The sequence below is a fragment of the Rhea pennata genome, chromosome 20 (genome assembly GCF_028389875.1).
Source record: "Rhea pennata isolate bPtePen1 chromosome 20, bPtePen1.pri, whole genome shotgun sequence".
NCBI classification, from domain to species: Eukaryota; Metazoa; Chordata; class Aves; order Rheiformes; family Rheidae; genus Rhea; species Rhea pennata.
Window position 1 is genome coordinate 7,863,965 of NC_084682.1, and position 15,518 is coordinate 7,879,482.

The 15,518-nt window shown below is 41.7% G+C and overlaps 1 protein-coding gene across 2 annotated transcripts in view; it reads right to left on the reverse strand.

Annotated features, from left to right (window-relative positions):
• CUX1 (cut like homeobox 1) overlaps positions 1-15,518 on the reverse strand; it is a 270,867-nt gene that overhangs the window by 129,585 nt on the left and 125,764 nt on the right. For both annotated transcript variants that reach the window (XM_062592853.1, XM_062592854.1), the window contains exons 5-7: positions 5,993-6,130; positions 2,549-2,672; positions 516-592 (exon numbers count right to left, since the gene is read on the reverse strand). In XM_062592853.1, coding sequence (XP_062448837.1) covers positions 516-592; positions 2,549-2,672; positions 5,993-6,130 — 339 coding nt within the window. The remainder of the gene's footprint in view (positions 1-515; positions 593-2,548; positions 2,673-5,992; positions 6,131-15,518) is intronic.

The window sequence follows — 15,518 nt, forward strand, 5'->3', positions numbered from 1 at the left end:
CAGTAATTTAGGAACTAAAATTTCTTGGGATCTCAGAGTAAACAAAAACAAATGTGTCCAGACCTGGAACACAAGTGTGCCAAGATGAACAGAAAATTAATGGCAAGCAATTCCTAGGGAACAGGCAAGACACGCTAATAGAAACTAATATGAATTAGGTTCATACTGAACCCAGATCACTGTTATATCATAGTTCAGAAATGTGTGAAACCAGAGCAAAACACAACATGGATCACAAGCTCCATGGCCTGCTTTAATTGCAATGATGTCCTAATGACGAATGTGCTTCGTGTTTGGACTCGTCCACTGAATTTACCAACAGACTGGCTGCAGCACAAGTGTTCACTTAAGGCGCAAAGCCCAGAAGCAGCTCTGATTCCCAAAGCGCTTTCAAGCTCTGTTGGATCTCTCTGCGCTTGCACGAGCTGGTTCACACAGTCCTGATCTGTTTAATGATCTCTGTCCTCTCAGCTCCAGTCTGATCATTGGTATAGGTCAGAATAGTGATGCCAAACCTGTTTGCAAAGCTTGAACTTTGTGTTCGGCTTCTTCCAGCTTTGAGGCTGTCGACATCTGTGTCTCCTGCAATTTTCTAGAAAGAGGAAAGAAGAGGTGAGGTCAGAGCTCATAACCACGTTAAACAACTTATCTGTATTTTTCAAATTTGGAAGACAGAGCGATTAACTGTCTCAGCTATAATCAGACAACTGACAACACCACACAGACTACAAGGTGCTTCAATGGGACCCATAAATCATGCCACATTGCAATACTGTTCATACTCCGCAGTCTCACTTATTAAAATTTTAACAGCATAGCCACCTCATAACGTAAGCTGTGAACATTATACAAGAGTTGACTGCTATGTAAATGACAACTTTAGTGCAAGGTTTTCTAGAGCACAATTTGTTTTGGAAATGTCACACACATAAAGAAAATTGTCACCAAGCACTCTCTGTTGTACAAAGTTAGTACAAGAAGAATGATACATCTCCATTTCAATGTCATAATGAAGAAATTTGTTGCCGTAAGTGATAGTGAACAGATGCGACAGCTGTTTCATCATAGCTGCAATGGATTCCAAATGCAGTAATATTAGCCACTCTTTTTTTAAAAAATGCATATTTCCAATCAAATCTCACACTGATATTTGCCATATAACATGATCAGGCCTTCCAATCTGCTCATGTTGCGCGTGTCCATTGGCAATACTGTCTTGCCAACATGTCAGTTATCCACGTTTCAACTTTGTCTGGCCATACAGTCACTATGCTAAAGGCTAGACTAAAGGAGTTATAAAACTCATCTTCAGAAGGGACTTGCTCCAATGTTTCCCAGGAGACATCGCTTTTTATGACATTGCTTTTAAGATATTCTGCAGATTTTAAAATTGAGAAGTGGCTCATAAAATGACCAGCATTGGACCTGTACTATATAGGATGCATAAATTCATTCTCAGCACTGTTGACCACATTGGTAAGTATTTATAGTGACAAATATGCTTCAATTCCTTTTATACCAAATTACAGACTTTGAAAAATTCAAAACTTCTCTTTTACACAGTTTGTTATTCACATTTCATCACCTGGCATTTCATTTTATTTCTAAATTGAACACCTTACCGATGCAGTTTACATGTTCCTTATCAAAGAGGAACCACAAAAAGTGAGAAAGAAAAAAGAAAAAAAAAAAACTTTTCAGTTCACATGTAGATGTAGATTTATCCTACTCGTACCTGAATTTAAACAACCGACCCATCAACTAAAGAGCTCAAGTAAACTGACAGATTTCAACACTAAACTAAACACTATCAGCCTCAGCACTATTGCTCCATGGGAGAAACAAGTTAAGGGGAATTTAGACTGAACGAACTCCCTGTCAGGATCCTTCGTCTTACCCAGTCAAATTTGTTTGCCCACTAACCTACAGGATTCAAACATTCCTTGTTAGCTTGTAAAAGATTTAAACTGCTTCTAAGATGCTTCCAAAATCGGTAATGAAAAATAAAATTGAATTACTTCCTAACTTGACACGTAACATGCAAACTATTTTCAGGATTAAGTACTAATAGAGGAACACAGCCCCTCCTGGATATTAGCATGCAAGCATGGCTGATGCATCTTTTACCCCTGTTGTGGTGTACAGTGCTTCATCTGAAGCAGCTCTGGGTTGTTGAGATTGGACAACTGTACTGTGACCCACAGAGCGGACACAGCAGACCGAATTACACCATCAGCTAACGGCCAAAGATGAGTGTCCCAAAGGACAATACAGCTAACGGGGAACAAAAGTGAGTTTGCACCCTCCCGAAAATGACATCCTACACACTACTGCCAAGCAACAACCTGTCCCTGTTTGACTTCTGCACTTTCACAACTGTCTTTCTGTGCAAAGCGGAGTATCAAACAATTCTGTTTTCAACACACAAATCACTCGAATCACTCAATATACGAGCTATCTCTGCGCGCTGACCTGGCTGGGAAGATTAAGCAGGCAGATGTGTCTCGCTTTCTCTACAAAACCTACGGGCACACGCACACACACTCACCTCTCCTTCTCAGCGAAATCATTTTGTAACTTTTGTTCTTTCTCAAGCGCTATATTCTCAGCTTGGTTCTTCAGCGTCTGTTCATATTCTCGGATTTTCTCTTTAAGTGCTTTTATTGTAACCTCTACAGAAAAACAATAGGCAAAGAGTGAGTTTACACAGCTCCACGTGGCTCCAGAACACAAGGCTTTCTCTACCCTGTAGGCTCAGTGTGTTTCAAACTTTAGCTCTTCAACTCTGACACAAAATCAATGGATACGAGTCCCTTTGGAGACCTTTTACTCCCTAAATGTTAAATTGAACTTTAAACATTTAGGTTGAGAAGGATCAATGGAGTTTGCTGGAAAGCACAGTGAAGGTTTCTCTAACATGACTAGGGGGAAAAAAAAAGAAAATCAATTGTAAAATATAATATCACCTTATTGACTAGTCTCAAATTAGTTCGCTGCTGAGTGGAGATTAATAAAGTCCCAGTGTGGGTTTAAGTATGCATTTACACATAGAACAGTTAATTCACATAACCGTGCTCATGTAAAAAGAGGCAGTTTTACTATGGCTCATGCACAGATGCAATCTAACACTAATTGAACACATAGCTGGGACACAGCTACGTTCTGCTTCACAACTGATGAAAAATACAGCAGTTAAATGTTAACTGCAGTATTAACAGTAGATCAGATTCAACAGACATGGTGGAGGCCTTCATATTCGGTTACTGTAGCAGCTGGTATCATCGATGCTGGCCTTTACATACAAGTATTAATGATCGTAACTTTCTGTGCACATTTTCAGTCTTCCATAGGAATTCAAAGAAACCTTTTTCTCGGATAGAGAAGATTTTTGCATTTACCGTACACTGTAACGGATGGCAAAAGCAGCACAGACCTGGCGGGTTACTGTGGAGCCTCTGACGGGTGGTATCTCGTTACGTGCTTTAATCTGTCTGTACATAAAACCCCTCTAATTCTACCCGCAGGAAAGGGCAAAAATCTTCTAGGGCTTATAATAGGAAAAGCAAGACATTCTCCAGAGCATGCTTTGTAACAATAATGGAATTTGGAAAAAGCGTTAGACTGCCAGAAGACTCGCAGCTAGCAATACATTTCAATGCACTTGCACAGAGATGTAAAGTGTTTTAAAGGCACCAGCTTATTAGCAGATGCTATTAACAATACTTTAGGGAAAAATACTTTTGGATGCAAAATGTTTCTGCAGAAACACGGTAGATAGATAAGCTCTACTAGGAAAATTAAAGCCTACGGAGTTAAAAAAACAATTTCAATAAAACCAGACAGAACTAAGAATAATCCTTTAAAAGTCAATGGGACCAGAGAACTACAAAATCAGACAACAAATACTTGGGGACAAGGTCTGTTGCACAGACAGAAGCCGGGGCCACAGGGACAACAAAAAGGGGGAACAGTTGGAGCCATGGAAAAACATGATTGCCAGCAAACCCCCAAATTTTGAATGAATGAGCTGGATCTTTTGCTAGTCAGAAGTCAGATGAAGCTCATTACTGATCAACAAGTCATGCAAGGGACTTGTCAGATTAAAAAAAAAGAAAAAAAAAGAGAAATTCTTTTCTGAGATCTGGGAAGTAATACGAATTCTGCTCTTTTCCTGAATGAGCAAAGGATGCTGTATTATTTATACTGATGCAACTTTTGCTCCAGATACTTCTAGACATAAATATGCAAAACTATTCAGGTATATGAAGAAGCACTGAGTGAAACAAGCAGGTTCAGCTCAAATAATCTCATGGAAATGCATGCAGCTGCATCCTGACAATGTTTGAATGTTACATTGGAAAAGGAAACAAAAATGCAATAGGGGCATAGCTACAGGAAAAAATTCATAAAGAATTATGATTTTTTGACACAATCTGTTTATATCTTAGGCACCTAACAAGTCAATGGTGTGCTGGGCAAGCACAGTTCAATTCTCTATGCTGCTCGAAGACCTAAGTGCTCTCTTTACAGTTCAGGTCAGCTAAAGGTTGTCAGCTACTTCCATTTATACTGGTTTTGGAAGAAGTTCTTAAAAGCACTGTACAGATCACAAACACTCCTGCAAACAAACAGATTAACTGATCAAAACACTCTTAACTAACAACAGGCTTTTTTTCTGGATGTTTATAATCCCTTTTTGAAAAACAATGTATAACTATTGAACGGGAGGGAAAAACACAATGCAAAGACTGAAGTTGCAAAACTCACTGCAGAGAGAAAGTTAGTGCATATAGGATCAAATTTAAAAAGTCAATTTATGAACGGTTTTAGTAAAACTACGGGAGTTAAAGATCCTTTCCGCTTTCTGGGATGAATCCCTGTGTCACACCTGAATGTTCAGGATACACAACCTCACAAAAGCCCTGCACAGTGAACTGTGATTACCGTATACTTCTAGCATAATTCTCTCAGGTTCGGAGCATCATAGCCCTCAGGACTGCACCTTTTGCAATACAGCCTGAAGCCTCGCAGGAAGGGACCTGTCCTTTCTACAGGTCACATCCTCTGCATTAAAAGGAAATATCTAACTGCATATGCTCCTTTTGCTGAAAATGAGATGCAGCAGAGCCAGCTTAGATGCTAATACAGCCTTCCAATGTTACCCATGTGGATGCAACAGTTTGACAGCACAGAACAGTCTTGTTTATGCCAAGTGCCTAAAAATTTTACTGTTACCACCATCCAGAACCGAGCACTACACATGGAAATGACAAGTCCTGCATAGAGGGAAGCAGGTGTACAACTGAGCAAATGGTGTTTCCTGTGCAAGGAATGTTCCTCTGAAATGTAAGAAAACCCGAACTGTTTCAAAGACAACAGGATTGTTTCTCATTGAGATTTTCATGGATTTTCATGTACCCCAGTTTCATTAAAGTTTACTTAAATAATTAAACAGCCTTTGGACAGTCTGTAGAGGAAATATAAAGCATGCTAAGTGTACTCTAATTACGGATTTGTATAAGGAAAAACAGTACAGAAGGATCCATTTTGTACAAATTTTTGTGCGTACGTAAAACTGGATATTGTGTGTGTGTATGTGTAAAATCTATGTACTACACGCATGCACACACACATTCAGCTTGCTGTCAGTAGGACAATAGTTTATTATAAAATATCTACATGTAACTTCACTATGTCAGCAGTCTCACTTTCAGGTAGAGCTCAAGGCAATAACCAAATACTTGGACGAGTAACTCCACTCCCTGGCTTGATCCTACAGAAGAAGAAACTTTTAAAGAACTCTGAAGAGTCTAACCAAAATCATACATATATGCATAAATATGGAAGTGGCTATAATAGACCATTATACTTTGTTTACTGAATCCTAATCCTACCACCAAGCCTACCAGTGAGAAATAATATTGAATTAATCCCAGGTTTCAAACTTCAGTATGTATTAAGAGCGGATAAATGAATACTTTTTGCAACCTACCCTGATTTTTCACCTCAGCGAATTCCTTATTGTATTCCTCTAGAGTTTCCCTAAGTTTCTGGTTCTCTGTTTCAATATCGTGCATACGCTGAACCTTCAGCTGAAGCTGCTGTCCTAAATCCAAGGCTGGAACTGGATCTGAAAAAGAAGGAATGAAATAAAACATAAGGTAACAGCAACACCTCTACAACACAAGCAGTTCAGACCATGTGTCCTTCTCTATTAATATCCACCACAGGTCACACAAAGGTGCTGCTTCAGTTTTCTTTTCCTATATGTTTCTCAACTCGTGTCCTACATACTTCTCCCCAAATTACATCTATGTTATCCTTTAAATTGGGGAGAACCTGCTAGCACCAAGTATCTCCTCTGGGCAGCTTGCAAGTGACTCCAAGCTGCTGCATACGTTAAAGCAGATGGCAAGGAGAGGAAAGAGAGCACAGCCAGCACGAGCATGGCCTTCACGAGTTCGGGTACGGGGCACACAAACTCTGCTGTGCACCGTTACTATAAAATCAGCTCTCCGTTACCCAGAGCATGCTTGTGCCTTGCATGAGGCCTTTGAATGGCCTTGGGAGGGAACGTGGTCCCTTCACGTATAGGGCTTGGCTCCTCCTTAACCAAATGCTAAAAAGCATCTTCAAAACAACAGCGTATTTTGACAGCATCCTAAAAACAATGCTAAGGCACATGGCAGTCTCAAGTTTCGATTTTTTTCTTCAAAATAAAAACATCTGGGGGGAAAAAAGCAACCAAATCTGTACCTCTCACCAGTAGCTAGTGTCCCTTAAATATCTCTGCTCCCACAAAAGTGAATTTCTCAAGAAAATTGTAGCCTTCTGCACAGCTGAGCACTAAAAGGTTATTTGATTATGAAGAGCTGCAATATTTTTTCAAACTGGGTGAATTTAACTGATTCCATGAACCTTAGATTTCATAGCTCTTTTGCTATTTTTCTTATACTGTTGATTTAATAAAAATTAGAAATTATGTTATATGTTTGCAGTATTAATTCCACCACGTTCCCTTCTGCTAAGGAGAGTCCTTAGAATACACCTGCCATGTATGCATGCATAATTCATCCTGGGATTTCTTCCCAGTCAGGACAGGAAAATGTTGGAGTCCAATGGACTTATAAAAGATTATTGAATACATTTCTGTTATGGGCGCCAGCATCTCTTGTGAAACGGCTGCAAAGATTTAGTCTCCTGTTGAGGAATGCTAAACACCAAACTCAGTGGATCAACAACAGTATATATTAGGGAGTTCACTTAATTTTCAACCACCACAGTCATTAATTTTTCAGACCACCCTCAGTCTCTGGAAACACATAATAAGTCTATTGTACCTCTGTTAACACATTAAGCATGAGCCTGTGTGTTTTTTCAATATGCCAGCGTTGTTTCATAGTTTATAAAAGAATAGTGCTGGGTTATGTTGAACTCGGAGACATTATAAGTAGCAGTCTGCTGCATTTTGTTACTTGGTTTCTTCAACAGCTTATGGCATTACCCTGTTCATAATACAAAATCTAGGTTGCTTGTCATCTGTTCTCTGTACATACATAGTTTATGACTACATAGCTTTTTCATTTATGCTTTTTAGGCCAAATACTTTTCGTTATTATTATCTGTATTAAAATATTTATAATAAATCAAACTTAAAATGTTATTGTGGCAGAGACAGAGGGTACAGGTAAGGAATTAAATATAAAGTTTAAGTCACAGCAGTAGCAGGAGTTAAAGTCCCTACAATATTTATGTAGGGTCCACTTAAAGTACAGGCTGTCACAACATCAACCTTCTCCCACGGAGGTCTGCCAGCCTCTATCCAGAATGACCATTCCGCCACCCTTCTGCAGCTCCGCGTTTCTCCAAAGGAGCTCACCCAGGATATTCATCTGCTGAACGTGAGGAAAGGCTGGATTGTCTTGATCTATCTGCCTTGAATTGCCATAGGAACCTCGAAGTAGATCAAACAAGGATCTAAAGCTCCAGCTATGACATCTCTAGAAATAGTGTTAAAATGCCATGATGAAAGAAATTGTATTCTACAAAACTGTGGCTGCGTTTTTTTTTTTTTTTTTTTTTTAATACATCCATTGTAAAAAGTTGGGACATCCACAAGATATATTTTCTTCCAAATACATAAGATTTTAATATTTAAATTACCAGGAATTTTAAGTCAAAAATAACATGGGCATTATAAAGTGAATAATGACTAAACTTTAGTCAAATTTGCAATCCCTGAGAAGCTTTATGTCCAAAATGAAAATGCTTGCGATCTCATAATAATTCATCAGCACATGTATATTTAATTTAGCTCTATTAAAGGTTAATGTTCAAGTAGCAAAACAGTGGCAGAACAAACAAAATGTAAAAACAGTCTCTGTGCATTGAACTTCAAACTTTACTAGAGCCTATCTGAAGGACCAGTGGCCTGCAGCCACTAAACATTGCTTAGGGACATGGAAAAAAAAAAAAAAAGAAAAAAAAACATGGCTGAAGCACCTTCTAGATTTAATTTTTATAAATAACATTAAAGAAAACTGACTGCGTGACAATAAAATGACCAAGACACTTCGGCCAGAGACACAAATGATTCATTTCTGAATGCCCAGCAATGAGCCCCAATACGCTCTTTAATCTCAAAAACTAAAAAGCCATGATTTTTGCATTTATAAACACCAATTAATCTGGGACCAATGTAAATCTTAGAGACAGACTGACTTTTTCGTACCTGAGTGGAGTGGATTTAAAAATAAGTAAAACTACTCTCTCCTTCCCAACATCCGCATGCATGGAAAAGCATACCTTTTTATATTAACCAGACTTACAAAGTGTGTTTCATGTCATTTAACAGGAGGTCACTGCATTTTTAAACAAGCAATGGACCAAAACTTTCAATTCATTACACGAACAACAGGCATACACATTTCAGAAAAATCAAATGCCAACAGCACAGGGAAAGCAGCAAAAAAGAAAAATGCCTTTTCTGTCGCCTTTAAAGGAGAAAAATCATCTTAATTAACACTAAAATGTGGAAAAATTCACTGCAAATTATTCTTGTAGTTTGAATCTTCTCTAGCTTGCAAATAATAATCCCTGCTAGGCACGGGACACGCGCAAAGTGAGGGAAGAGGCAGAGGAATCTCATCCTACAGAGGCGCCCAACAAAACCACCAGCGCCGGACTGAAGTCCGTCGAGATGTCCCGTTTGACGCTGAACTCTGAATTCGCTGCTAGCTCCTGCCGTTCTGTTCTCCTCCCCTCACGCCCTCGTTGCAACCCCAGGCTGAAGCCCTTTGCGTCGCCCTCCTGCTCGCCGCCGGGCGGACCGGGGCTGCCGAACCGGCCGCGCCGCGGCCGCGCCGCCCGCTCCCGCCCGCCCTTGCCCGGGACCTGGCGTCGCCGCGCCGCCCCCCGGCCCCGCGGGCCCCTCTCCGCGCAGCCCCGCGGCCCGGCCTGCCGCCCCGTCGCAGGGCGCACGAGGCCAGGCGGGACCGGCGCCGCGGCGCCCGCACGCGCCCCGCGCTCCTGCGGTTACATAATTAACCCAGCTGTCTCATTAAGAAAATCAACTGGAATTCAGGGCATAATTAGTCATACAGCAATTAGCATGCTGATGAGCAACTGATGAAAAGCTGCCTAGATAGCGAGTACGCTGGGACCACCCTCGTTATTTAAGAAGAGGGGGGACGCCCCCCGCCTCGGCTTGCCGCCGACTAGCATCGGCCTCGAAAGCGACCGCTCCGAACCACTTTGCCGGAGTTATTTTGGTTTGGGAAGGCAAAACCGTGAAGTCAAACAAAAAAAGAATAGGGGAAAACAAAACAAAACGCTGCTCGCCCTCCCTGATAGCTCAGGCTTGTTTAAAATGACTGTTTCAACCCGCTACGCAGTGGGCAGGGAGACGCGCTGCCCAAGCACATTTTGCCAAGCAAAGTGGAAAAAACATGTCATTGTTTAAATGTACGATTTACACAGCACCGGCCAATTATCCACAAAAATATATATATATGTATATATACTTTTTTTTTTTTTTTTTTTTAATTAAAACACTGCGGAGAGCTGCTCGGGTGGAAATCGCTCCAGCCAAGCTGCCCGCGAAACGGCGCCCGAGCAGGGCGAGCCGCGGGCGCCGCTCGCGAACGGCTGCCGAGGCGCTCGGCACCGCCTGGAGAAACAAAAATTATCGCGAGCCGACGGCGTCCCGGTGCGGCGCTACGCCGAGGACGCAGCGCGGCGGCGGCGGCCCCGGCTCGGCCGCGCCAAGCCCCAGGACTCGCTGTTTTGTTTATGCGCAAAATGTGAATAACCATCTAGCAACGCGTTCATCTGATATCTTAAAATGGAGCGCCTGGAGAGACTTTTCCAAAACAAAAGACTTTCCCTAAATCCCCTCCTCCCTCTTCTTTACGGGCCTGTAACACTGAAAACAGTAAGAAAGCAAGTTATGAAACAGTGCCAGAACTACAGGGGCAATTAATATTTTATATCGCTGGTAATGCGCTTCCTAAGGTTTGCATCTAAAAATAATCCATTGAAGGCAATGAATTTCCTTCAAAAATACTGCATTTTTGTTGCCTAAACCGCGCCATTAGTAAAGCTTTCTTCGTGCCTGCTCTCCAGAAACACCCACGCAAAACGATAAGGAAGGGGGAAAAAACCGGCCGCAACACAAGTGTGTTGTAGGGAATTACATTTTAAAAAGAAGAAAAGCCAGCGCTGCTATGGCACGCTACCGTCGTCACAAAGCTGACGAGGTTTCTGACTTCCGACCCGCGCCGCCGGGCAGCGCTTCGGCCGCGCTCCGCGGCGCACGGTCCCCGCGGGCAGCCGTGCCGGCCTCCGACGCGCTCAGCGCTTTCTCGGGAGGCTGCGTATCTGAAAATAACCTGAAACCGTGTTTTAGAAAAAAATAATAATTACACTGTCGCTTTTGAATATTCAAACACCTCACAGCATACTTAATTAATTCATTAATTATTCCCCAGAAATTTCAGGGGTAAATTGAAATAGCCTAGAGAGACTGAGACAAAGAGTTTGTGGAATAAATGATAGCTCGCCTCCTTTTCCCCCATGACTCTGCTAGCCCAGGGACACGCGACTTACAGCCGTAATTCTGCTGGAAACGAAGCTCAACATCTCTCCAGCTCCCCAGTTTATAAAAAAAGGTTCCTTCTTCGAAGAAGGAAAGTAACTTCCTCCCTTTCATTTCCTCCACATTTTCAAAGCATTCTCCTGCCTGCCCCTCCTGTGTTAGGACATTTTGCACAAGGGGCTGTACTAGCACCTGCAAGAGGGTGAGGAATTCTTTTTTTTTTCTTTAAAAAGAAAAAAAAAAAAAAAACAGAATCCCAAATTCTGCAGCCCTCTGAAATCATTCAAGTAGCCAAAGCAGCTCGGAGGCGATGCCGCTGTGCAGGGATGGGGAACCGCCAGCTTTGCCCTCCGTGCAGATCAGCTCCCCACGGCAGCACTCCCCATCGCCCGCAGGGCAGAGCGGGACGGCGCGAGGTGGGATACGGCCCGTTGAACACAACCGTATGGATCCCTCAGCCGCAGCGTGCCTCTCGATCTTGCGGGCCCCTATTTACAAACATCTTTTATTTCTTTACCAATTCTGGAATGGCTTATGCTGCTGCAAAAGATGCTCTGGCCCTGCCCTGGACTGAGAGAAGCAATTCAACTCCAGTAGCCAAAAAAAGCCAAATTAGGCAGGGTAAATTATTGCCTCCTTAACAAATTGCACTGTAGTTCCCGTTATTTTCAATGTAGTAACCAAAATAAATCTTCAGACAAGGTTTTGATGTTAAAAGAGAAGTATGCATAATGGGTGATACAATATTTTTAAAAGTTTTGGGGAACGGTTTATGCCAGCCAAAAAAAGATATAGTAAGTTAAAAGAGAAACTGCATTTTGAGAAACTCAAAGTCCTTCAATTTCATTTCCATTATTCTAGCAATTTGGTAAAGTTTGAATTTACTTTTGGCCAACCAAACTCAACGCAAAGCATCAGAGAAAACGCTCTTACTCTGAAAGTTTAATTTCTCCTACTTTGAAACTATAACTCTCCACTGTATTTGAAAGCATTTCAGCCACCACCATCCCTTCTTTCTCCTAAAAGCTTCTGAATATATGTAGCATTAAACAATCAAAAACTAGAGGTTATCCTAATTCCAGTTTTTCCTGCAAAGGAGCGAGGAAAAAGCCCAATATTCTCCATGGCATGTGCTATCAACAGCCTCCTTCACTCTGAATATCCTGCGCTGCTTGAGTCACTGGGCCCTAAAGCAGTATGTTTCAGAGGGTGCTGCAGTTGTCACCATCAGTGACATTACCTGTGCCCTCAGGGTTATCCTCTCTCCTATATGGCAAGTTATTCCTGCTGCTCCTCATTGCATCCTCTTACCCTTGCAAGCACCTCCCCTCTTCCCGCTGTGCCAGCAGCCTACCAAGTACAACAGGGCTTGACAACCACATACTTTTTTTTAAGCTTTAGGAATATTTTCCTTCTAATATTTATCCACTTTTTGCAAAGGAATTTATCCAATCATTCATTAAGCGAGATTAATTAAAAAAAGGGGGGGAGGGAACATTATCTGGCATTAAAGTCAGCCAGCTCGATCTCAAGTCAGGCTTTCAGGTAACAAAGCTGTTTTTAGCTACTCTGCCACCAGTTTCAAAACAGGAGGATGTAGTGAAGGAGTATCAAAGATCAGGACTGGCCACTCTTTGCTTACCAGCTGAAAATACCCACGCCGAACGCTGACAGTGTATGGTAGCGGCACGTGTTCACCCAGTGCAGCTGCATAACTGCATTTCCCGCTGCATGGCTACGAGGCCGAGCAGTCCACGAGCCCCGGGTGACCGTCTGCCAACAGGATACGGTCACAAGCTCAGCTAGCTCCTGCACCCACACGGGTTTATCACTTTTTACTCTTCCAAGCACTAACTAGGCTCAGCTTTCAGATTTTATCAGATTGTCAGGTATGTTTGGAGAGACATGCTGCTTCTCTGCTTAAGAGGGTGCATGAACTACTACTGGGGCAAGCGTCCTTCTGCTCCCTTTCCTCCTAGCGCTTCTCCCTGCCACGCTCGTTTCTGTTTTCCCCATCAGGTTAAGAGGCACTTGGTATGAATATTCATTTCTTCCCATTGCAAAGATAGGGACAGCAAAAATACACGCCCCTTTACTTCATGCTTCTATCTTGAATTTTATTTAACTATATTTTATTTGCAAAGGAATGCCCATTTTGAGACATATCAGTCCAGGAATTGCTTAAGATTGGCCACATTGTATGTACCTGCTGAAAACATTTCTCAGAAATTGTCCATGCTCCTCAGTCTTGACATGCTACAAACTCAGGGTATTCGCTAACCTGATCTCGCTCTGTATATAGGGTCTTCCCATGTGACCAACTATCAGCCCAATTACAAGGACTCTGAGAATTAACTTTTTAAATTTGTTTTTAGTATTCTACTTCCGGACACGCGTAACGTCTTCTCTTGGCAGGGACCCTCCTCTCATTCGCACCTTTTCACATCTTTCCTAAATTTCCACCCAAGCAGCTCTCCTCGGCAGGCACAAAAGGCTCCGCGGTTCTGCTGCAACTCAAGAACGTCGTGCAACTTTCTGGGCATTTGGATATGTAGAAGTCTATACGTATTCCTCCTATCTGGCTTAGCATTAATCTCTGTGGCTTCTGTTTAATATTTCACTTTACAAAAAAAATAAACAAGGAATATAACATATATAACTGTAAGTCATAAGCAAATGGAGCCACAGCAGTAAGCGCTCCATCTGCCCGTGTTGCCAGCATCAGCTCCTTAGCAAAGGAACGACGGTCTCGTTACGCGTGAGAAACAGATTTTCATTTCTGCCTGTAGAAATAATTCCCTGTCACTTATTCTAACTAATTACTTACGTTAAAAGAATTTTGTCATTGCTCAGCTAAATCACGACTTCAGTTGGTGCCTTGGAAAAGAAAGCCCTGTGCACGGCAGGCAAAGTGCAAGGCTAAACTGCGATTATGTGCAAACAAAAATACTACAGGCTGTAGTATCTGGAGTGGGCAAACATTTCATATTTTTCTCTTACAGCTTTAGAAAAGTACAATTATAAATACACTATTTCTGCAGAGGAACACTTCTAAGCTCTGCTCCTCCGAACACTTACCAAGCAGGGCTTCAATTTCACTCAAGGTGTTTGCAAAATTAAGACCCTTAAAGCGAGGGTGCAAACACAATACACTTAACTTTATAAAATTAGATAGAAAGAAATCCTGTACAGAAGGAAGAAAGCTTCCTCAAAATAAAGACACAGCTCTCTCTGCTTCAAAATAAACACATTCACATTATTTTTAAAGGTGAGTTGTGACAGCCTTGTTGATTAGTGCAATTCATGTAGCAGCACTCACTTTTCTCTAGATCTCTACTGCACACTGAAAATAAGGCAATTAAATGAGAAAATTAATTCCATTAATTAAAAATGTTCAGTCTCGAGCAAGACAGAATGATTTGAGCAAGAATTAAAGTTGTATAAATGTATATAAAACACATATTTTCTGTGATAGGTGCTTTCCTTTAGGAAGGATAAATTTTCCAGCACAAACCAATGATAATGTTAATTTAAAACTAATGCAAAAATGGAGAGATAAATCGGAAGGTCTACTTCATCTTTTAAGGAGAATAACATTTGATGTATACATGAACATTTACAAGTAAAACACCGCCCTTCTCACAAATTCTTTCCTGGGGAGCCTGAGTGAAAATTCTGGTCAAGTCAGGAAAGAAAATCATTAAACTTAGCTGAATCCATAAAGCACCGTAGCTGGAGTTTCTATATAGATCATTTTACAGCAAAATTAAAATAGAAGCCCTTTTTAATTATATAAAGCATGCACATTATCACTGACGAGAGGAATACACGCTTTCCTCAAGAACCATAAAATTGGCTGCTGGGAATTAGGCATCAGCTGCAATTATTATATAGTCCTATAAAGGATACTGAACGTCTGATAAAATTGCACCCTTGTTGTGCGCCAGCGATGCTTAATGCTAACTAGCTCCTCTGCGGCACTCCAGCCGCAGCTTTCCCAAAATGTCGCAGCTCCCTTCTCGCGGAGAAAGGAAAACTTTGCAGGATTTTGGAGCCAACTGCATACCTAGAGGTACGAAAACCCAAATGGACAGGCCAAAAGATAGGAACGCCCCAAAACAATGCATCTGATAAATGAACACTGAGGTCTTTTATAAAGAATAGTCCTCCTTGAAGGGCTACGAGAGGAGAGAAGCAACGAGACAAGCCCCTGACTGCACATGCCTAACGCGGCCCGACCACGGTGCGACAAATACCAGGGCCATGCATTCCTAATCACTGCTTATGTTTTCATTACTCCATTTGCTGTAAACTGGGCATATTCGTTATGCCTCCATATAGGTACGACAGCTTGGCTGGTCCTTCTTGTGAGCATCTGGACTTTGCTTTTGAACACCATCAAAAGGTCTTCGTGCGATTCTGA